The sequence below is a fragment of the Papio anubis genome, chromosome 3, assembly GCF_008728515.1.
Source record: "Papio anubis isolate 15944 chromosome 3, Panubis1.0, whole genome shotgun sequence".
Classification (NCBI taxonomy): Eukaryota; Metazoa; Chordata; class Mammalia; order Primates; family Cercopithecidae; genus Papio; species Papio anubis.
This window is the reverse complement of record NC_044978.1, coordinates 67,355,602-67,380,320: the sequence shown is the minus strand read 5'-3', so window position 1 is coordinate 67,380,320 and position 24,719 is coordinate 67,355,602. Positions and strand designations below refer to the sequence as shown.

Here is a 24,719-nt window from a genome sequence, read left to right as displayed (position 1 = left end):
TAGGTAATTTCTAGTCCAGAGAACTTGTACTTGCACAATGTCCTTCTTGGGCAAAGTCCAAAGTTTGGCTGTAGCAAATTTGAATCCTTGTGGGGGTTCCCTTATTAGAGAACAAAGATTAAGAATGACTAGAAATCTTCCAGATGTTGAAGAAGACAATTGAAATTAATTTCTTCGTAGAGGGGCAGAAATAAACTCTAAAGAGTTAATTTACGTAAGGCCAGTGTCCAGGTAGCAGGAGGAAGTAACTAACACAGTGCCTGCTTTTCTTCTTTTGGTTTTCATCCAGTCCTTCCATAAACCACTTCTGTCTGGGCCTCTATTTCCTTATATGCAATAACAGCTAATTGTGGTATCTCCTGTGTTTTCTGGCATTATCTTAAATTTGGTTTCATATCTGTTCCTTTTGAAGTGAGAGGGAACTGCCACGTGGAAATACTAAGGTTGTAGTAAGTACCTCAGCAACGGAAGGAAGTCAGAACTAGAGATTTAGACATTTAGAACTTGAGTGGCAGTATACAGTAATACTTTGGAGCCACATTTCTTGGGTCCAAACCCTGGTTCTCTAGCAAGTTATTTAACCTGTGTCTTAGTTTTTCAATTTGTGAAATGGAGATAAATGGGGATGAGAATAGTCTTACAGGATTTTGGGAGGATTAGTCAATAAGCCCTGCGAAACACTGTTTACTATTGCTAGTATACTAGTGTTTTCCACTTTTCTCTCCCTGATAGTTTGTACATAACAGGTGCGCAGATAAATATCTGCGACACGCCTCTAATTCCAAGAAATCGTTTGCCTTGGTTGACCCGCTAAATAATATTAAGAGCCTTTCTCTTTAAGAGAGCAGCAAATTACTTTTCATTAATATCATCAACATAATAATAGTCTTAGTTGAGAGATTCAGCGTGGCAGCATTTTACACAATCGAGCTTCCTTATTGATCATGTCATAAAAGCATTTCTATTTCGTAAGGACTCAGTTCACGTCATACACCCATCCGATGCTCCTTTTTCGTTAGCCTCCTTCTCCTAAGTGGGCTTATCTGTCTCCTGGTATCAGGAAGGCACTAACTTTTCCTTTGGATTGTTAGGGTAGCAAAGTGACTTTCAAATTCAGGGTTCTGGCTCCGTCTGCAGCCTGGGGAGGAGGAAATGGGGCGGGACGCCTTCGGATTCCTGGGCAGGGCTTGAGTGGCGTACCTCGAGGCGCCGGCGACGCCGGCGTGTGACGTCACTGCCTGACGCAGGCGCAGTGCCGCCCGGCCTCGGTTGGGTCCCCTCCCCTCCTCCTCCGCCCCCTTGGGTGTCGGTGGCTGCGGCCAGGGTCTGGACCGGGGCGGCGGGCCCGGGCGGCGGGGCTAGAGGGTGTGGGCACCGGCAGAGCTTCGTAGGCTGCATCCGGCTCGGTGCTGCTGCCGCCGCCGCCCCTGCCGCCGCCCAAGGCTCTCGGCGTTCCCGGCAGAGAGGCCAGAGGGATTTCGGGCTGCAGTGGCACACGCCCAGGTGAGGGGATGGGCCGGGCCAGGCGCGGTTGAGGTCGTCAGCCCGTTTTTCCAGTGTCTCTGGAACTCGATCAACCTGGTTGGAGTCCGAGAGCTTTGGCTTCGTCGTGGCTGCCTGCTGCGGCGGCCACTCTGTCATATTCCTTTGCCATCCTTACCTGCAGGGCTGGCACCTATAGACCGGGGGTTGGAGGTCAGTGAGAAAGTCTGGAAGGGCCATGACAGTCGGATGGCTGGGGACTTTGATGCAGGAGCGGTTCCTGCGGGTGATGGTAAGGTGCTCCACTTGCTGGTGTGTGGACTCGGCGGGAAGGACCAGGACCGTGCACCCGCAGGCTCGGACTTCAGCCTTGCCAGCTGCACTGGGTTGTGGTAGACCCCATGCTGCTTAATATAGGGTCGGTTGACTGAGGGTGGGGAAACCTTGGAACAACCCCCGCTTTCTTCTCCAGGATTGATGTGTTTTGTATTCTGAATTGGTGCTTGCTGCACTGCACTCTGAAAGAGTACGTTTCAGCAGAATTTCCTACTGGTCAAAGGAAGGTGAAGAGAAGTTGATTTTCCTTCCGGAGAGTATTTGTTGTTGTCATTTTTTTACCTTCCTCTTGGCCTTAGTGTTGACGTTTGTTAAAGGTAAAAGTTCATGTAAATTTCCTCTTTAAGGAAATCATGGACTTTATCACAGTCTAAGCGCCTGTAAGTTTCAACCAGTTTAGTGGTTGCTGCTTTCACCCTGTGCATAGCAATGAACTTGTTTTATTCCAAGTTAAATATACAAAGTATAAAAATAGATGAATACCCAGAATACTTTGTTTTGTAACTCTTGAGTGGTACATATAATTATGTGCATATATTATCACATTTAATCATAACAATCCTATAATGTAAAGTCTACTATTCCCATTTTCTAGATGAAAGAACAGAATAGACCTACAAAGTAAAAGTTCAAAGTCAGAGCTGTGTCTGAAACCAGGTAATCTGACTCGTTTGCAGTCCCTTAGTCAGTATGCCATATCAACTCCCAAGCAGCCTGTGATTTTGCAGGATTTTCATTTGATAAAAAGTATGCCAGGAAGGACATTATGGCACTGTTTCTGCCAGCAAGGACCCAACAGTTTGAGAGAAACTTTTTCAATGTCACATTTTGAGTATGTTTTAAACATAGGATTTGATCTCTAGGACCTTGGATTACCAAACTCATGCTCTTAAGTACAGTGGTTTTGGGACCTTTGGAAGGCTTTAATTTGGAAGTTGTAGTTTTATTTTATACTTAGGCGTATTTCTTGTTTGGAAACTTTAAACAAGGAAACGTAATATTGGACTAAAAGAGTTTCCTCCTGTTTGTGCATGATTAAGTAACCAAATCATATAATCCGAAATAGTTATGCTGCCCATAAAGCCAGAATACCTTGTATAATTGGTTAAAATGCCATTCTTTCCAGGTTTAAGATGAAACGCTGCAGAAAGGCCTTCTGAAGAAAAGGAGAAGGAAAAACAGAACGTTGCAAACTCTGGAAATAAAAACGTGGGTAAGTATTTTTGGCTAAGTTTTAAAAAGGTCAAATTTTCAGTTAAAGCTCAGAGAAAAATCTTCTGACTTTCTTTTTTTTTTTTTTTTGAGACGGAGTCTCGCTCTCTCTGTCGCCCAGGCTGGAGTGCAGTGGCGCCATCTCGGCTCACTGCAAGCTCCGCCTGCCGGGTTCACGCCATTCTTCTGCCTCAGCCTCCCAAGTAGCTAGGTCTTCTGACTTTCTGCTTCAGTTGTGGTTTAATCTGCCTGTATTGCTGGGGAATGGGGGTGGGGTGGTGGTGATATGTAATGTAATCTGTTAATCATTTTACTTGACTTTTGAGCTATTGATACCTGATTGACAATTAACTCATGTGCTTAACCTGTGCATTGGCAGGAGAAAGCAAGGAAATCCTTTGCTTAACAGGTGTCAAAATTCTGTTCTCTCTTTTGCCTGCTCTTTAATCTGCCTATGTTTGTAAAGTGTTTTTAATAAGAAATTGAGAAAATGAAGAAAAGTAGTTGACTTTTGGTTTGTTTTTCATAGAATATTGTGTATGGCTGAACTCAAGTTTTTTTTTATGAGTTCTACAGAGAATAATAGAAGACATGATCAAAGATGATTAAGAAGCATTGTAATTCATTTCATAACTAGCTATTGAGTATCATATGTCAGACATCCAGGCTTCTGGTAATAGAGTAATGGTCTTCATGGCCCTGGAGAGCACTACAGTAGTGCATTTTCTCTTAGAAGGTAACATTTTTGTGAACTGATATATTTTCTTTATTTGATAAGCAAGTATGTTTTTGGTTTATGTAGAAGACTAGGAAGTGAGCATTACTCATACAGTAAGTGTATTTATAATAAAAAATTTCGTATTATTTTAATTGGTAAAGCAGGATTCTGTATGAGTGCTGCCTTAATGTACAGTGGGAAACTAGGGTTTTTTTTCTTGTTTTTTTGTTTTTTGTTTTTTTTTTGAGACACAATTTCACTCTGTCTCCCAGGCTGGAGTGCAGTGGTGCAATCTCTTCTCACTGCAACCTGTGCCTCCTGGGTTCAAGTAATTCTCATGCCTCAAGCTCCTGAGTAGCTGGGATTACAGGCATATGCCACAACGCCTGGCCAATTTTTGTATTTTTAGTAGAGACCGGGTTACACCATGTTGGCCAGGCTTGTCTCAAATTCTGATCTCAAGTGATCCACCTGCCTTGGCTTCCCTAAGTGGTGGGATTACAGGTGTAAGCCACTGTGCCTGGTGAAACTAGGATTTTTGTAGACTTTATTTTAGCATACTGTATTTCATATTAAAGATAGTGACAGAATTTTAAATTTTTATGGGAACTTAGCAAAATTAATACTTTAATTTGAGAAAAATTTGAGGAGCTTATATAGAAGATACATGGTCAGATAGGGAACTGTTTAGGTGATGAATTGGAGGGAGGTGAGCTTTGAAAACTGGTGACCAGTTAGAGGCTATTATAATTATCCAGGTGGGAAATGAGAACTACAGTGCAAATTGGAATTAAGAAATGGAGATGGATTTAATAGATGTAAAGGAGGTAGATGGATAGGATTTAGTGGGCTTGAGGGAAAATGAAGTCAGGGTAATTTCTAGCCACCATCATCTTTATGCATATATTAATGTTTAATAAATACTTTTGGGATGCTTAGAATGAATTCTCTGGTTTGGGAAGCTGAGTAGATTCTGGGGCCCTTTACTGAGGTAGGACGTATAGGAAGAGCAGTAGATTGGGGAACATGATTGGAGATGAGTTCAGTTTGATCCATTAAATCTGAGGCATCTGTGACTTCTAAGAAATGTCATTAGGCAGTTGTATATATGGATCTGAGTTAAGCAGAATACCCAGCTTGAGATGTAAATTTTGGAGTCAAAATTTAAAGTTAGTTAAAAGCAATGGCAATGGATGAAATCACTCATGGGAAAATGTAGAGTGAAAATAGAAGAGAAATGAGGATGGAGAACAACAGCATTTAAGGGTGAGGCTGAAGAAAAATACGCCTCAAAGGAGTGGGCAGGGAAGTAAGATTGGGCAAGAGAGTCACAAAAGTCAGTGGAAGAACCAAGTTTAGAGAAAAGGAATGAATATTAGACATCTATAGACATCAAATAAGGTGAGGACAACTAAAGTATCCATTGGACATATCACTTAAGAAATTGTTGATGACCCGAGCAAGAGCAGTTTTACAAGTAAAGCTAATTCACACTGGGTAAGGGATATGGATGTTGAAATAGCTAATGTCATTTACTATTTCAGAAAGTTTAGTTGTAAATGGAGTAGAGGAGATAGCTAAAGCTATGAGTTTGAGGGAAGGTTTGTTTTTTAAGATATAAGGGATATAAGCACACGTTTATTTGCTGAAGATAAAGAGTCATCAGAAAGAAAATTGGAAGACAGAGGAATGAGGCAAAATAATTGGTGAAGCAGAGTCCCTGAACGAACTGGAAAGGATGTAATACAAGGGTTCAGGTCAAGGGTACTTTAGATAGACTTCTACTGAGACGGGAAGAAAGGGAAGGAAGGAGGTGATGATGATTATGTGTACAGATAAATTTGTAGGAGGCAGGGTAAAGGGTTACTCTACAAAGTTTATGCAGGAGACTCTGACTTATGGTAGAAAGAGGAAAGAGTTCACTCTTGTTATTGGTAGCCTTCTTGGTGTGGCATTGCTGACTCCTGATCTTTTAGTAGGGAGGAGGAGGAGAGTGAAGTGGTTTAGCTTAAGATGACATATATGAATCATCAGGTTAGAGATACCTTGAAGATCTCTTGCAAAATTACCCTTCTCATACTTTGTATTAGTATCTATGGCTAAATAACAAATTGTCCCAGAACTTAGGGATTTAAACTGATAAACATTTATTATCTCAATTTCTGTGGATCAAAAATTTGGGAATTACTAAACTGGGTGCTTCTGGCTCAGGGTCTTTGAGGAGGATGCAGCAAAGATGTAGGCTGGGACTTTAGTTATCCAGGGTAGTGGTCCTCAACCTTTTTGGCACTAGGGACCAGTTTCATAGAAGACAACTTTTCCATGCACCCGATGGGTGGGGTTGATGGGGGGATGGTTTCAGGATGAAGCTGTTCCACCTCAGATCATCAGGCATTAGATTCTCTTAAGGAGTGCACAACCTAAATCCCTCACAGGTGCAGTTCACAGCTGGGTTTGCGCCCCTATGAGAATAATGCCACCCGCTGATCTGACAGGAGGTAGAGCTCAGGTGGTAATCCTCACTCACCTCCGGCTGTGTGGTCTAGTTGCTACCAGGCCACAGACCAGTAGCAGTCCGTGGCTTGAGGGTTGGGGACCCCTGATCTAGGGGCTCAACTGGGGCTGGAGGGTTTAATTCCATGATGGCTCACTAGTTTAGCTGCTGGATGGAGACCAACAGCTTTTTTTGTCATAGTCACATAAAAGTTCAATTTCAATTATAGTGATTTTCTTGGTTCACAGGAATTGGCTATTATGTGGATCCATTTGGCTCTCTCCCCAGCAACACTCTAATTGAAAAAATATTTTCTTTGAACTCGATATGATGAGAGTGTTGGTAAACACATGTGACCATTTTCCCTGTCCCTGTCTCCCAAGTCCCTGTTTTTTTCGGTGGGTAGTTTGAGTATATATCAGGTGAGGGTTCCTGACCCAAGTGGCTTAAGACTGGAAGATATAAGAAAAGCCTAAATGCTACATAGGAAAAAAGAAATAGTTTTATTTCAAAAAATCCTTTAGAATTTTTCTTTGTTGATGCTAGGATTTTAGTGTTATTTTGTGTTTTAGAATATTTTAAATAAACATGGAAGTGAGAAATTGAATTGTTGATTAAAAGAAACTTACAGAATATGTTTGTCAGCCAATATGAAAAAAGCATAAATGAAGCCCTATAACTAATTAATTTATGGTATGGGGACTACCCCTTTCATTCATGGTAATTTCTATTGATCTCTTTGTATCGCTCACCATATTAAGGAGTATGTTGAAGGTAGTAATTACCACTAAAGTATTACTATTAAAAGTAGATAATATTTAAAAGTCATGATTTCTTCTAGATTTGGAGAGATTGTAGTTAGCTGTCTCTATCCTCTTAGTTGATATGTTTTCTACAGCTTTTTAAGTTTTTGAGGCCGGGCACAGTGGCTCACGCCTGTAATCCCAGCACTTTGGGAGGCTGAGGCGGGTGGATTACAGGGTCAAGAGATCGAGACCATCCTGGCTAACACGGTGAAACCCTGTCTCTACTAAAAATATGAAAACAAAAAGCCAGGTGTGGTGGTGGGCACCTGTAGTCCCAGCTACTCGGGAGGCTGAGGCAGGAGAATGGCGTGAACCCGGGAGGAGGGGCTTGCAGTGAGGCGAGATTGTGCCACTGTACTCCAGACTAGGTGACACAGCGAAACTGTTTCAAAAAAAAAAAGTTTTTGAAAAAAATTTTTTGATAAGTATTTAGGTGAACTAGCATAAATTTCTGACTATGGAGGTGAGGTTTGGTAAAATACAGCATTTTTAGTTGGACGATATGACTACTTAGATGTTCAGAGTTCTTCCATATATAAACATGAAGAATCATTTTTGTAGCATAGATTATGATATTAAAAATTATGTTTGTTTCGTTTGCTGATTTATAGTGTTTGGATCATCAGTCGCCATATCTGAATATTTCTTTTGCCTGGTATTTGATTTTCTTCTAAGAATCATGCTATCTAGTACTTGTGGAACTATGTTATTAATGTTGGTACTTTCTTGATTGTTATTTGTGGCAACTTATTTCTTTTGGTTATAAATATAAATCCTGTTATTAAATGTTTTTTGGCTGGGCACAGTGGCTCATGCCTGTAATCCCAGCACTTTGGGAGGCTGAGGCAGGTGGATCACCAGGTCAGGAGATCAAGACCATCCTGGCTAACACAGTGAAACCCTGTCTCTACTAAAAATACAAAAAATTAGCCGGACATGGTGGTGGGTGCCTGTGGTCCCAGCTACTCAGGAGGCTGAGGCAGGAGAATTGCTTGGACCCGGGAGGCGGAGGTTGCAGTGAGCCAGATCGTGCCACTGCACTCCAGCCTAGGTGACAGAGAGAGACTCTGTCTCAAAAAAAAAAAAAAAAAAAAAAATTATTTTTTACTTATTGTAAGGAATGAAATGCATTTTAATCGTTTACTGCCATGCACTTTATTGTTTTTTAGCTTTCACTTTTTTTGAATTAATTTTTTTCTTTAAGAATATTAATAAAAGTAGCTTAGCTACTACTGCTATAATGTTTTTTGTCAAGTGCTGTGCAATGAATTTTATGTTTGCTTTATGTTTTTAATACCTTCAGCATCTCTTCAAGGAAGAGATGACCATCCTACTATTTGGAAATAGGCTCAAAGAGATTCAGTAGCTTGCTCACAGCTAACAAAAGTATAAAAGGGATGAAGCCAGCTTTCCATTTCAAACCTGGTTTTAAAGCCTACTCTATTTCTAAGATACCAGACAATTTCTATCATTTCTGATTGAATGTTATTTTACCACATAATTCTACTGGGCTTCAGAACTAGTTAACTGGTGAAATAGTGTTGTGTATAGAATCCTGGGACTGAAAAAGACCTGGAGTGACCCTTCCTAGGTAGTAAGGATTATACCTAATCTATTTACCTAAGAGGATAATTGTTTATTTTGTCTGCATTTGAATAAACAGAATAGGACATTATATAATTTTGATTTATGTGCACAAAGATGCTGACCCTGGCCAGAATTGTTAAGGAGGCTAAGTTTGCATTTGTTGCCCATCTCGTTTTGAAGATTTTCCCCATCTTTAGGAATCTTAGGCTTTTTGGGATATTCATACGTCCTGCTTCTGAATGAGAAAAGCACTCTAATGAATCAATTTACACTAATGCCACATGGTAATCATGAATGGTAGATATTATTGAAATCCCATTAAGATATCTTTGCATTCGTAAAAGTATTGGTTAGCATTCTATTTAACTAAATGGATGGTGTAATTTTAGGCCTTGTTGTATCATGATGGGAGCAATTTTTAAGCAGAGAGGGCCCTACAAATCACTGTACATGTAATGGGTAATGCAAACCTTTTTATACATTCCAATACTATCTTAAATGTATAAAGTTTACATAATTATTTTAAGTGAGATATTCAATTGCCGTAGACACATATTTTGTATACTTTATCTGTGTAGCATCATAGAGTTGGAAGGAACTTGACAAAGTCATTAGTTCCAGGCCATCTACCTGAGGCTTGGTTAGTGCTTTGATCATTTTTGTCACTTTAGAAATAGTTTACATGAATTAAACACTCCTTGAAACTTTATTTTGAATAAAAATGTTGTATGATCTGACTTGTATTTTACTTTTGTTTTGGGATCTCCTTAGGCCATGGGAAAGATAAACAATCTATTCAGGCAGGTCTTTTGTTTTGGTATTTACTGAGCTATTTGGATCAATGACTTGGTGTTTTAATTGTTAAGGAGGAGATAAATGTCTTTAAACTTGGTAACCCTACACAAATTATCTGAAGATGATTTGTTACATATGTGCAGAAACCAAACAGTTAAAAGTTTTCAAGTTAAGCGTTTGCTCTGCAACGTTTAATATTGATCAGTAAATGTAGAAAGCAGTATAGAAATGTGATTGTACAGAGTACATAATTCACAGAATTTCTTGTATACAGTAATGGTGCTGTGTGCTAACAGGTACTTAATCTTGGTGATGAAGAGAGTGTATGTTGGTGGAGTTCAAAGGAGAGCTCTAAAGTTGGTTTATTTTCCAACCCTTAAAAAACTATGATTAAATCCAGAAGACTTTAATATAATGGTCTGAAGATTTGTGAATAGCTTAGGTCCAAAGATTGTGATTTCATTGTTGCATGAGGGATTTGGGTATGATTAAAATTTTTCTTTTCATTTTTGTTGTATTTGGAATTGGGTTGTTAAAATATTGAATATTCTGTTTCTTTACTTTTTTTTGGCAGGCCGGTTGTAGGGGGTGGGCAAGAAATACTGTATTGAGATCTCTTCTTAGCTCTAGCAAATGAGAACCAGTTTTTCTTTTTTCTTTTCTTTTTTTTTGAGACAGGGTCTTGCTATGTCACCCAGGCTGTCATGCAGTGGCGCAATCATAGCTCACTGTAGCCTTGACCTTCCAGGCTTAAGTGCCCTTCCCATCTCAGCCTCTCCAGTAGGTGGAACTACAGGTGCTTGCCACCACACCCAGCTAGTTTTTATATTTTTTTGTAGAGACAGGGTTTCGCCATGTTACCCAGGCTGGTCTCCTGGGCTCAAGTGATCCACCCATTTCAGCCTCCCAAAGTGCTGGGATTACACGTGTAAGCCACAACACCCAACCAGTGAACCAAATTTTCTTGAGGGTATAAAAGATCATTTAGGAGTGTCTTTGGCCCTGAATACATTGGAAATACTTGCCTGTCTTTGACAATAGCTCATAATGATGTATTTTTTATAACGATGCATTTATTTCATTCATTTATGAAGCAAATATTTATTGAAAGACTGCTCAATGCCAGGAACTTTGTTGAGTATTGGATACCCAAATGAGTAGGGCAAGCTCATCCTTAAGGAGCAGCTATTAGTGGGGGAGATACATTTCTAAACTGATAATTACAATACAGTGTGATAAGTACTAAGAGACAGGTAGTCATTCAGGCAGCATTTATTTAGAATTTTCTATATCGTTAGACATTCTACTAAAGATTATGAATATTCTAAATCTTACACTGAATACTCAGAATTTCTGAGTTGTGTGGTAGACTTTTTAAGCCCAATAAATATTTATTGAATGGATAAGCAAAAACATATAAAAAAAGGTTATATTACACTTTCTGTGTTGCTCCAAATAATTAAAATCAAATATACTTTGCCATGACAGTGCCAGGGTAAGCTGTGGCTCTTCACAGCTAGGTCTTCTCAAGTGGTAAGTAATGTTGTATGGACATATTCAAGCTTAAGCCTGATAAAGGAAACCTTATTTCACACAGTTCTGTTCAACTTGTGGGATATTTGTTTTAGAGGAGCCATGAAGCCCTGGAAGGGGATTAACCAGAGCACTGAGCTTTCTTGAGGATCTGTGGGCAGGTTCACAGATGGGAATTGGGCAAATTGTAATCAACCAGTTCTTTCCAACTCTCCTTCTTTGAGTTAATCAAATCTTGCTGAGATGGGGTGGAATTGGGGGATTTGGGTCAAGCTGTGGTGACGAAAGTTCTCGCATCCTTAATTCCTTTCAGCTGTCACCCTACGGTCATCCTTCTGCTAGCTGTTATTCCACAAATTAAATGTTAAGAAAAATAGAAGGGGAAAAGGGACAGTAGAAGGTAATGGGGTTATAACAACAACAACAACAAAAAACTGGGAGTAATAAGAAGAAAAAGGATGAAATAAAAATGTTTTTAAATAAATATGAACTTGACTCATACTTTAAAAATATGTGGAAGCAATCAGAGTCTGTCATTTTTTCTCTACAGAATCTCTTTGCATTTGGGTTCATTCTTTCATCTGTTCTTCCTGTTCTGATAAAAGAAATGTTCCTCTTTCTGTCAAAAGCTAGTTCCTGCACATATGTATGCTCTGGATTGAGATTTTAAAAATCTTATATATTAACTATTGTGTGCTTTCAATCATTTGGTTTCATGGTTTCTTCTAAAGCACACAGTCATGTTTCTAGTAAAGAAAATTGTCCTTAGATTTGATAGGCCTAGTTATAAATAATAAAAACACAGTGCCTTGTTTTGGGTTTCCCCAGAAACAAACCTGGGATAAAGATTCAAGGGAATATAGTTTATTGGGAAATGATCATAGGAAACACTGGTAGGAGTGGGGAAGGAAGAAAAGAAAAGGATAGAAGTGGATAAAGGGCATTATTCTGGCAGTTACCACTGTGGGCACCTGGAGCTCACTCACGTTGGGGATTCTCAGACATCAAATAAACTACCCTTGGAGTTGTCCCAAACCAAGAGCAAGGACAATTTGAGTGTTACATCCACCAACTTCCTAGCCATAATTGACATTAACCCTCTGGCATTTCTAGTTTGTCCCTGGAGTACAAGCTGAATGTGTCCTTGCAGTCAGAAAGCAGCCCTCAGCAGGGTGTCACAGGTGTTCATAATGAGCAGGTTTCCTGTGTAGAGGTGAGTGCCAACAGTATATGGGCAAGACACCAATAGCATTGGCCACCAATAGCAAACATTTGTACAATTCAGTATCTATGATGTACCAGAAATTCTAAATGCTTTACATATATCAACTTACCAATTTTCACACCGTAATTCTATGAGATAGGTACTGTTGGTGTCCTCACTTTACACACGAGGAAACAGAGTACAGAAAGGTTAGGTATTTTGCCCACAATCACACAGCTATAATTTCAGAACTGACATTTGAACCCAGGTGAAACATGGCATAGAGTCTATGCTTTTAATCCATATAGTGTTCTGCTTCTGGAACAATACAGTCTGAAGCAGCATCTTTAGATTCTACTGTTGTTCCATAATAACTGCCTTCTCTTTCTCACTTTCCCTCATCTCTTTTCTTTTATTTAGTGTTCTGTATCCACTTCCTTATTTGTAGCTGTCTCCTCCCCTCCCTGCAATTCTAGAACATTGTAGGCATTCCTCTTTTCATTTTACACTCAAGGCTATCATATCAAATAATTCTTGCTAAGGTATTAACTGATATTTCTGAGTTTACGTGAAGGCCTCTGAGTTTGATATTGCTTAGTGAGTATCTGCATTTTAATTACAGAATACAAATATTTAAGAACCATAGAAAGATGTGATTATAGAGTTACAGATGACTAGATTAGAATTTTGGGATTGGGAGACACCTATACCTTGGCCACGGTTTAAGGAGAGGCCAAGAAATGTATGCTTAGGCAAAAAAAAGCTGTTTTCCCAACTACAGCATCCTGTCCTCCAACCATCACTTTGTCTTTTTCTTTTTAAATTATGGAAATATTACATGCCAGTTGTAAAACAAACAATATGTGAGTGCCCAAAATAAAGTGAAAGTCTGGTTTTGCTGCTGCTTCTCCTTCCCTCAGAATCTCTTTCCACTGATTAGATTAGATTCAAGCTATATGCATCTTTGGCAGGAATATCACAGAAGTGAGACCGTGTTCTTCTATTAAGAGGCTCACAGTTTTGACTTATCCTATTGCTGCTGGTATTTACATTGATCACTTAACTTGCCTTTCTCCAAGTTCCTCTTTTCCCCTTTGTCATTAATAAGTATTTTTTTGGGGGTGGGGGAAGAGTTATTTTGATGTGACTATATTGTTAGCCATCAACATTTGATTATATTGCTATGGACTCAGATACCTGTTTTTTTTTGTTTGTTTTTGAGACGAAGTCTCGCTTTGTCACCCAGGCTGGAGTGCAGTGGCGCGATCTCGGCTCACTGCAAGCTCTGCTTCCCAGGTTCACGCCATTCTCCTGTCTCAGCCTCCAGAGTAGCTGGGACTACAGGCTCCTGCCACCATGCCCGGCTAATTTTTTGTATTTTTAGTAGAGACAGGGTTTCACCATGTTAGCCAGGATGGTCTCGATCTCCTGACCTCATGATCCGCCCACTTTGGCCTCCCAAAGTGCTGGGATTACAGGCGTGAGCCACCGCGCCCTGCCTCAGATACCTGTTTTATTAAATGGGTAGTAATCCATTACTATCATTTATTTTTATGTTAGTCTGTCCCAGGTTTTTCCAGTGGGAGCCTCTTTAAGCTGGCTTCTGTGTCCTTTTGACATGTTCGTATCATTCTTTGGGTACTTCTTTCCTTTCTGGAAAACAAGGCTTATCTTTACTTTCTGTCCCTTAGTTGTGGAGTCAGCCACTTTTGCAAGGGACCCTGTTTCCTCTTAGTAGAAAATGGCTTTTTCGAAACAAAGTTTTCTGCTCCTTTTTATTGAGGTGGTGTTGCTCTCAGGACCTGTTAGTGAACACATGCATGCACATATACAGTACATAAATACATTTACAGCTATATTTATTTCTATATCCATTTATGTTGAAAACCATAGCTCCAGTTCTTATCTACCATTTTAGGTTTTATTCTAATTTTCTTCCTTTATATATCTCCAACAGTGAGACATTGTAATAATGGCTCCCATTATCCTTAATATATTTACTTCATCTCCCAGGTGTGTCCTCCTTATCCTATTTCTGGTCCAACATACTTTTCAGCTTGTTCTCCTGCATGGAAACCCTACTTAGCTCTTTTGGATCTGTGACCTTTCTCTTGGGCTCTGACACCCTATGCCCGGCAGCCTTCCTGAGTAGATGCTTTTTTCCCTCTGCTCAGGCTCTCACTCCTCTCAGCCTCTGAAACCTTAAGCTGGGTGCTTCTCCTGTGCTGCCTCCTGCCCCTGCTGGCCATGGATGTTCTCCTTCCACTCAGGCTCCAGCATCCTATGCCTGACTTCTTCCCTACAAGTGTATGCTCCTCATCTCACTCTGTTTTTGACACCCTTAGGTGCTGCCACTACTCCACAAGCCTGTCCATCATGCCATTGGATACTTAATTTATTCATATCAGGCTCTGACATCCTGCGCTAGGCCGCTGAGACTCCTGTCTCTCTCTTCCCCATGTGCAGATGCATGCTTTACTCTGCTTCACCTTGCAACTTTTAGATTGAACTGTCACGAAGGGTAGAGGAAGAGGAAACAACCAATTTGTATTTTGTTCCACCATTTGCTCCATGAAGATTTTGCAATAGATTACCATATCCGTCTCCAGTCTCTCACTATTAAGGAATTGGCGATACACTACTTCATGTGGCTGAACATATAACAACATTGTCGTTTGGATTCTGTGTCTAGTGTTGCCTTACTTTCTTTATACCAGAATATCTACTTCTTACTTTAGGGGCTTTATTCAATCTTAGCCTTTATTTCTGTACTTGCTCAAAATATGTTCTTTTAAATATTTAGCCTTTATGTGTTGATTTATCTTAAAGGCTTTGCATTAATCTAATATTCAGGAAATATTGATTGAAACTTGTTTGATACTGTGGGGTTTCTGTCTTTAAAGCCTAAACAACCTCTTTCCACATTCTTTTTGACTGTGGTTTGTTACAGTGGTGGGTCATGATTATTTTAGATGAGGTCTTTTTGGTGGATAGATCATTTCCCCTTGGATTTAATTAGAAACAGATTTCCTTTTTATATGGAGACCTGAATGCTGGGACATATGTCTTATGGAACTTTCCCTTAGAGTCTTTTCCTCCTTAGTGATGTGCTGGCTAGCAATCTGTAGAATGGTAAAAATAAGTATGAAATAGATACATATGTTGTTTTATGATATGTAAACCATTATGTGATATGTGAATATTTGGTTTTAGATTTTTTAAGATAGTTTTTTTTCCCAAAGTATTTGCTTCCTTTTAAAAGTTTAAAAAAAAAAAATTTTAAGAGGGAAGAAAGAGAAAGCTCATGTTGTAAAGTTAGCCCCCAAATTTTAAGGTTCTGATTGACAGGGATTTTTCAAAGCTTTGAAAAATACAAGAACATTTTTTATGCAGTTTCTACATTGTAGGAAAAAAAGGATTATTGTAAACTGAAAACATTTTCTTAATCTTCTCTAGCTCTTTTGCCTTTAGGTTTTCATATCACTATTAATAAACCTTCTGTTATTGAGTTCTTTATTATTTTCTTAAGAGATGTTTAATTTGCCTTTGTAAATTATATGATTTAATCAATGTAGAAATATGATTCATAATGTGTTGTAGATTGTGTCTGGCAATGTCGTCTCATCCAATTCTTATTTATTTATTTCAGAAGGGGTCTCCCTCTCTCAACTGGGCTGGAGTGCAGTAGCATGATCATAACTCACTGTAACCTTGAACTCCTAGGCTCAAGCAATCCTCTTGCCCCAGTGCCCTTAGTAGCTGGGACTACAGGTGCACACCACCATGGATGGCTAGTTTTTTATTTTTATTTTTTTGGCAGAGATGGGGTCTCACTCTGTTACCCAGGCTGGATTCCAACTTCTGGCCTCAAGAGTTCTTCCCACCTTTGCCTCTGAAAGCACTGGGATTATAGGTTCCTGGCCTCATCCAATTTTTTTTTTTTTTTTTTGAGACGGAGTCTGGCTCTGTCGCCCAGGCTGGAGTGCAGTGGCCGGATCTCAGCTCACTGCAAGCTCCGCCTCCCGGGTTCACGCCATTCTCCTGCCTCAGCCTCCCGAGTAGCTGGGACTCCAGGCGCCCGCCACCTCGCCCGGCTAGTTTTTTGTATTTTTTAGTAGAGACGGGGTTTCACCGTGTTAGCCAAGATGGTCTCGATCTCCTGACCTCGTGATCCACCCGTCTCGGCCTCCCAAAGTGCTGGGATTACAGGCTTGAGCCACCGCGCCCAGCCCATAGCTATTTTTTAAAAGCATTAAATGGAATACTACATACAAAGCACTTAGTTCCTGGTACATAGTAAGTGTTTAGTTAAATTTTCTTCAGTTTCCTCAGTTGTAAAATGGGAATACCCATAATATCTATCTCAGGGGTTCTTGTGAGAATTAAATGAGTTACTATATGTAACGTACATATAGTAAGCACTCAGCAAATGTTCATAACATTTACAGGCTTGAGCCACTGCGCCCGGCCCCTCATCCAATTTTTAAACTTGTTTTGTGATGTCCAAAGATAAGAGTTGTGGTGAATAAACAGAAAACGGTTTAGAAAGTTAAGTCAGATGTACAAAATTTCAATTAGAAAGTTATCCTTCCATATTCTTTACTGCAGAAAAAATTTGCTATTTTTGTAGTTATCTGTAAAAATCTCCTCTGCTGTTTAGTCTTAAAGTAGTATTAACTGTGTAGGTCTCTTTGTGATTAAGTCTAGCTTTTTTGCTCTTTCTGATTTATTATGAGATAATTTTGTTATCAGTAGGTTGGGTTAGTCATATGTTACTACAGTATTATGAAGGAATATTTTCTTGTTTCTTTGATCATAAAATATGAACTTTTTCCTTTTTATTGTTGGTACATCTCAATATTCATATTCATTCTACTACTGTGTGTGCACATATCTATATATACACACATATACACACATATCTATATACATATGTATATGCACATGTATGTTTATGCATACAAATATTTGTCAGAAGTTGGGTCACAGTTCTACAGTGAATTTTTCTTTATCTTAAGCATCTGATAGCAGGAGGTCTTTTTACTGTTCTGACTACCTAGAGTGAATCTGAACTAGGAAGCTTGTTTCCCCATGGAATAATGGGGAATACATAGAGGTGATGGAGGGTAAGAGGGATTTATCTAACTTAATATACAAATATGACAATATTAAGTGGTGGCTTTGGGACAAGTCTGGATGAATTTGTTTAATGTAGATGGCTAGTACTTCTGATTGTTGAGATGCTTTTGATTAAAGAATAATCACGCCGGGTGCGGTGGCTCATGCCTGTAATCCTAGCACTTTGGGAGGCTGAGGCGGGTGGATCACCTAAGGTCAGGAGTTCAAGACCAGCCTGACCAACATGGAGAAACCCCGTCTCTACTAAAAATACAAAATTAGCCGGGCGTGGTGACGCATGCCTGTAATCCCCCCAGCTACTCAGGAGGCTGAGGCAGGAGAATTGCTTGAACCTGGGAGGCAGAGGTTGCAGTGAGACGAGGTGGCGCTATTGCGCTCCACCCTGGGCAACAAGAGCAAAACTCCGTCTCAAAAAAAAAGAATAATCACATTCCTCTTATTTTGAGCCAGAGTATAGTAATTGAACCTTAGTCAGTGCTTACATTTAGAATGATGAAATCAGGACATTACAGATATGATCCATTCTCTTACATTTTAGTAGAAATGTGGGCATTTTTGTTGTATTTTTGTATTCTCATCATTGAAAGAAACAGAAAGGTGATTTAATCAACTTTATTAAATTCACCCTTTTTTCCCCTTCATGATTTCTGTTGCAATTTTATAAACCTCTGATTGTAAATTTAACCTTTGACTTCTTTTAGGCCTTTAGATGTTGTTCTGGAAAAACTTTAGTAATGGATCAAAGGAAGAATGAGAGTATTGTCCCTAGTATCACTCAGTTAGAAGATTTTCTTACAGAACACAATTCCAATGTTGTTTGGCTCCTTGTTGGTAAGTGGAATATTTTTCTTCTACTTTATTGTGTTTTAAGTATGGATTAACAGCTGCCAGATTTTAAACAGTGGTTGACTGAAGTTGGAACACTAACACTACCATTTATTTATTTTTAGGAAGGAAGATTGTTATTTATATTTCTTGAATATTTGTTCTGGAAACTGGTCTGAAATGCTCTACTTTTTCTTAGGCTGCCTTCTCATCTGACTTAGGGGAAGTGGAAAGAGAAGAAAAACATTGCACTTAGCTTATCTTTCCGGTTTCAGGTCACCTTCCCTACTTCTCGACTCAGCACGCACACAAACACTTTTGTTTTGTAACAGAAATAATAAATCCTCAAATATAATTTTACTGTAAAAATAATTCTGTTTTTATAGTAAAAGAATTATATGCTAATCTTTTAATCTCTTTCCTCACTCCTTATGCACTTTTCAGTGAGATCTGCTATTAATTTTTTTTGTATAATCTAGAAGTTTTCTAGGTATATACAAATAACTCAAACTAAATAGCAGAGAGAGAAAGGAAATATGACTGAATGAATGAATGAATATGAATGAATGAGAGGGAGAAATACAAAAATAATACCAGGGAAGGGTGAAATTATTGTAGACTGTGTCTGCTCTGGAAGTTTTCATGGGAGAATGGCATTTGAATTTAATTTTGGCATAAGAATTGGAAACAGGAAATTAGAAAGGGTAAGAGAGGAAAGGAAGGGTAATGATAATTTGTTGAACATCTTCTGTGTGCTAGATACCAGGTTGTACATATGTTGTTTCACTTAATGCTCAGAGTAGCTTTATAAAGGTAGGTTTTTGTTCTTTTCCTTTTAATTCCCTCTTGGGGAATTGAGGCCCTTAAAGATTAAGTAATTTATAAGGGTTACACAGGTGTTTTTTTTTTTTTTTTTTTTTTTTTTTTTTTCTGAAGGGCTGCTTATGCTTCTTTCATGACACCCAAGGGTGTGGGTAGGAATATGTATGAGTAGAGGTGAAGTGTCTGTTCCCTTTCCTGTCACCTCGAATTTTTCAGACTTTTTTCTGTTCTAAACACTTCCTTTCTTTGAGAAAAGAACAACAATAGTAACAAGCAGAAAAACATTGAGCAATTGTTTAATCCCTCTGTTTTACTATGAGGGTAGGGGGGCATGATATATTGAAAAGACTACAATTCATTGGAAACAACTGGTTGAAAAGAACCTCAGTGAATAGATCTGAGTGGAAGAAAAAAGAAGTTTATATAATATCACTTTGTTTCTTACTGCCAGCGAGCAGGGAATAATCGACTTTGCATCAAGAGTTTGCAACAAAAAAATGTTGATCCAAGTGATGCTTGAAGTGGTAGAAAGATTAGGAAGACTATTTTTTAAATGCAGGCCATCTGCTTTACCTCAATTCTGACTATTGTTCTTATTGCATTTTTTTCATTTAATAAACAGTTATTTATTGAAAAAAAAAAGAAAAGACTATAATTCCTGGCTTGTTTAATACTAAAAGCATATTTTCTCAGCAAATGCCTGTTGCCATTCTGAAGGACTCATATAACAACCTACAGTTGACACAATGATTTATAGTAAAAATTTATACAAAATGACTTTAAACTTCAGATATAATGGCATATCATCAAAATAACTTTTCAAAATATTTTTTCTAGAATTTTTTTTTTTTTAAAATGGTAAATCATAGCACTTACTACGTCAAAGCTATTACCATCAGTCTAAGCTGCCCTGGGAATTGTATTTTATGTTGATTCTCAGTGATTGCTTTATCTATAATACATAATTGTTTAAAAGTTAAGGACTTAATATGATGTTACTAAAGGGTTATACAGGTTAAGTTGCTTTATATAACTTTCTCATAATTTAGAAGTAATACTTTTGAAAAGGATAAGTAAGAGCAAATTTATTATCAAAACAATGTTTTCCTGTGTTTTGCCTTTTGTATATTCATGAACTAGATTTTTTGAGAATATGAATTTTATAAGTAACTATATACTTTCATTGAAAAAAATAAATTTAAAATATCATTTACTATAGCATATTCAATGACATTCATCATAACTTACTGTCTTACTCATTACAGCAAAATATCTAGTTACAGGTGGCCTATTTAATATGCCTTTATACTAAATTCCAATGTCTTTTACTTAAAGCACACCTTTAAAAAGCAGAAGGTTTTTTTAAAGCAGAGATTTTAAAAATCATTACTTTTCTTCCTTTACAAGTAGCTATAGCTTGTTTCAGGAAATAACTTGGGAATGAACTTGCGTATGAGATGAGTTTTTGGCCCAATAAAGGTGAATTTGTTTCAGAATATTCAGAAACATGAATTTTCTTCTCCCAGAACATCTTTACATAATGTTTAATAACTAAAACAGTACGAAGAAGTGATAAAGTAAACAGAAAGGAAAGCAGGCATACTTGAAACATTGCTTTAATGGATCTGATTGGAATTTATGCTTTTCTGGATAATGAATGATGAAGAGGAAGAAAGCTGGATAAAGTATAATCAACCTCTGGTTTTAAAATTCCAAGTATTAAATTGTAAGAGGACACATTACCATGTAGAAGTAAATCCTATTATTTCTGATTTTTTTCCTCCCAACAGCTACCATTTTGTCCTGTGGATGGATTATTTACCTCACGTATTATAATTCCCGGAATGTTGGTCTTATTTTAACACTAGTTCTTAACAGATTATACAAGCATGGCTATATCCATATTGGTAAGTTTGAGTTAACACTGACTTTTTTTCTTCCTTATAATCTTGAGATGTTGTCTTACCATTTTCTGTTGCTATAACTGAATACCTGAGACTAGGTCATTTATAAAGAGAAGTAATTTATTTCTTATAGTTCTGGAGGCTGGGAAGTCCAAAGTTGAGGGACTGTCTCTGATGAGGACCTTCTTGACAGTGGGGACTCTGCAGAGTCTTGAGGTGGCACAGAGTGTTACATGGTGAGGGGACTGAGCTTGCTTGCTCAGGTCTCTTTTTCCTCTTGTAAAGCCACTGATGCCCCAACATCATGGCCTCCTTTAATCCTGAGTACTTCCCAAAGCTCTCATGTCTCAAATACTGTAGTCAGATTTCCCACCCGTCTAACACGTCATTGAGAATTAAGTTTCAACATGACTTTTAGGGTGAACAAACATTCAAACCATAGCAGATGTGTATTATAAATTTATATTTCATGAACAGATAGTAGCATTAGAAGTTTACCTTTGTTTCATGATTGTTAAAATAATCTAACTGGAATTTCTCTCACACAGCACTCCGTGACTTCATGATAATATCCACTTGGTTGTGTCCTTTACTCCATTATTTATTACTTCTTCAAGTGTTTCTATAGTAACTTTTTGACTTTTTTTTTTAACTTATAAAAGATGCTCATTAAAAGAATTTGAAAAACTTGGATATGTATAAAATATGGAAATAGAAATTTCTTGAGAGTCCACCGTTAAAAGAAAGTTTTTAATGTTCAATGTGGTTTTGGTTGTTTTTAAAGTAACCCATACTTTAAAAATATGTAAGTTAGAATCATCTTGTGTGTTTCATTTTATGGCCTGCTTTATTAATTCATTTTTTGACTACTTAAAAGTAGGAAATTTACAGGTAGATAGGAGGAGGGTGTATTAGGAAGCTATGTGCTTTGAAAGCCCGAAACCAATGGGAGAAAGGGGTGGGGAGAGATGACTGGAGAGAACCATGCTAACCTGCCTTACTGGGTACCTCTTAGCCGACATAAAACTTCTTTCAAACATAAATTGTCTTCCATTAATTTGAGGCAATGGCTGGTTCCTGCAGTCACTCAAGTTACTAAAGAAAAATGGTGAATTAGTCACTACTTTGGGTTTATTTAATGGCTGTGCATAATTAAGAGAATTGTCCATATGAGGCAGTGACTTAAACTAATATCCTCTTCTGATTATTTAGTAGCTTACTTCATAGTGATGATATGTATGGCACTTTTTGTTTTATTGGGGAAAGAATGATGGAAAATCAGTAAGGCTGTAAGGGTATCAGGAAGGAAATGAGAAGAGATGCTTATTGAATAAATTGAGTGCTAATGTTATTTTAAACTTTAAGGCCCCTAATGTCTGTTAAAACAGTTGCATTAACTGCTGTTTTTTCTTTCCTGTAATAGGTTCCTTCTCTTTCTCTGTTCTTTCTGGAAAAGTCATGGTTCGTGAAATCTATTACATTACAGAAGACATGTCTATTAGGTAACAAAATTAAAACATTAAAAAGGACCCATGTTAAACATACTTAAAAATATTATTAAAATGTTTTATGATATTTTATTTAATGTGACTTGCTTCTTCAAATAAAACTAAATCAAATTTTTTTTCCAGTAAATCATACTTGGTAAATTGATGTTTTAAAATGTTTTGTCAGTGGAATATTTAGCAGAATATAAAAATAGCAGTTTATAGAATTTAGCAGTTTATAGCAATTTAGCAGAATATAAAAATAGCAGTTTATAGAAATGAATACTCTTTCATTTCTAGATGAAAAAGTGAACCTTCAAATTGCCTGATCATTTTATATCATAGAGTTCATAGTAGTCATTTGTTATATACAGCAAGGTTTAGAGATATTGGTAGCTGTCATCCATTAGCTCCTTATTAGAGATAATAAGTTTGTAGAATTGTTTAGCATTTGTTAGAAACTAATTTTATTTGAAGAAGGAAACACAAATATGAATATAATAAGGATATGATTGAAGTGTTCCTTCTTCTTTAAGTCTTGAAAGAAAAGCCTACTCTGTTTTTGTGATTTTCTTAAAATTTGTGACTTAGGTAGAGTTCAAAAGTTTTGAATTAATTGAGAGGTGCTAGAGTTTGGTGATGCTCACACCTCACTTAGAACTATAGGAGACTTCTATGCTAGTGTACAATTATTTCCAAATGAAAAGCTAAGAGACTGTAAGTCCATCCCTTTGGGGCATGATAGGTTATTTTTGAGAAATGAAGGAACATCCTTAAAAGTTTCCCTTTTGTGTGCTAACATCCCTCTTTCAAGATTTGGCTTATTGTTATATAATTCTTTTCCCTCTCTCATAGACCTAGGTATCTAATTTTTTATTTAAAAAAATATCATTTGAAAAGGAAAACATTTCTGTTAGCACTTCATTTTCCTGTGACCATTAGAAGAATATTATATTTCAAAACATGTTGTATATGATAATATATACAATTTTTATTTGTCAAAAATCTTTAGCTATGCAAAGTCTTTTCCTTTTTTAACTAGAAGATCATGAAACATACTTTATAAGTCTTTGTTCACGAAAAGATGTGTGTTTACGTATGCCAATGTTCTTTAGAGGATTTCCTGTATTTCCTTATTCATTATCAATTGCCTGCCTTTTGGAATAACTAAGAAATGAATTAAGTAAATTGTTACTTAAATTCTAATTTTGTAATTTCCCTTTCTTAGAATTCAAGATGGATTTATCATTTTTCGGTGGTGGAAAATGTATAACCCAAAACAGAAGCAACATGGTGAGTTTTCCTTTTTTTGTGTGTTTAAAATGTTCAATCATATAATCAGGATTTTATGAAAACTAATTAAAATTAGATATGACCAGCTAGAAAAGTTTCATTTTTAGGCTGGGTGTGGTGGCTCATATCTGTAATCCCAGCACTTTGGGAGGCTGAGGCGGGTGGATCACCTGAGGTCAGGAGTTCGAGACCAGCCTGGCCAACATGATGAAACCCCGTCTCTACTAAAAATATAAAAAATTAGCTGGGTGTGGTGGCGTGCACCTGTAATCCCAGCTATTCAGGAGGCTGAGACAGGAGAATTGCTTGAACCCAGGAGGCGGATGTTGCAGTGAGCCAAGATCATGCCACTGCACTCCAACCTGGGCAACAAGAGCAAAACTCGTCTCCAAAAAAAAAGAAAAAAAAAAAAAAAGGAAAAAAGTTTAATTTTTAAACATGAGTAAATGAGTGAAGAGAATTATTATTAACTTTTAGTAGCATTAGCTGTGATTTAAATGAGAGGTATATACTCTTCAGTAAGGCATCACATTTTACCAAAATTAATAATTTGAATTATTTGCAAAAATATATATAAAATACAAAATACTCCAAACAAAGGTAAATTTTAAAACAACAAATTAAAAGTACACTACCACTCATATTTTAAAAATAAACCAAGGAGAATGAATCAGCAACATTCACTTTCACTTCATAGTGTCTTTCACATAGTAGTACTTTTATGAGTAATTTACTTGTTAAACAATTTTTCAGGTAAATTCTTTTACTTCTACTCCAGTGTAGGATTTTTCTCTTATTACTTCTTAGGATAATTGAGAAAAAAATGATAAAGGCCCAATCCTTCAAAAAACAAATATTTAGAAGATGTAATTTTCCTAATATTTTACCATAGTTCTTTGGCCCGTGTTCCCTCCCATTTCCTCAGATTTATCACATGACTAACAGCTAAAGTAATCCCTAAACTGTTATATCAAGCACTTTATCACCTTTACTTGCTGTAGTTTAAATCCTGAAATAAACGGACTAGGAAACACACTGGTATTTTAATGTGTATGAAGTATTCCGGCACTTGATAGTAACAA

General features: G+C 37.5%; 1 protein-coding gene across 11 annotated transcripts in view; it reads left to right on the top strand.

Annotated features, from left to right (window-relative positions):
* The first annotated feature begins 1,256 nt into the window (after window positions 1-1,256).
* The window catches only part of KIAA1109 (KIAA1109 ortholog), a 215,935-nt gene continuing 192,472 nt past the window's right edge, over window positions 1,257-24,719 (top strand). For 10 of the 11 annotated variants that reach the window (XM_021938761.2, XM_021938762.2, XM_021938768.2 and 7 more), the window contains exons 1-6: window positions 1,257-1,503; window positions 2,945-3,031; window positions 18,008-18,137; window positions 20,744-20,860; window positions 22,281-22,359; window positions 23,573-23,637. In XM_021938761.2, coding sequence (XP_021794453.1) covers window positions 18,041-18,137; window positions 20,744-20,860; window positions 22,281-22,359; window positions 23,573-23,637 — 358 coding nt within the window. In that variant the 5' untranslated portion in view covers window positions 1,257-1,503; window positions 2,945-3,031; window positions 18,008-18,040. Of the gene's footprint in view, window positions 1,504-1,574; window positions 1,775-2,944; window positions 3,032-18,007; window positions 18,138-20,743; window positions 20,861-22,280; window positions 22,360-23,572; window positions 23,638-24,719 lie in introns of those variants that run through there. The other variant, XM_031664302.1, reaches the window with a different exon arrangement.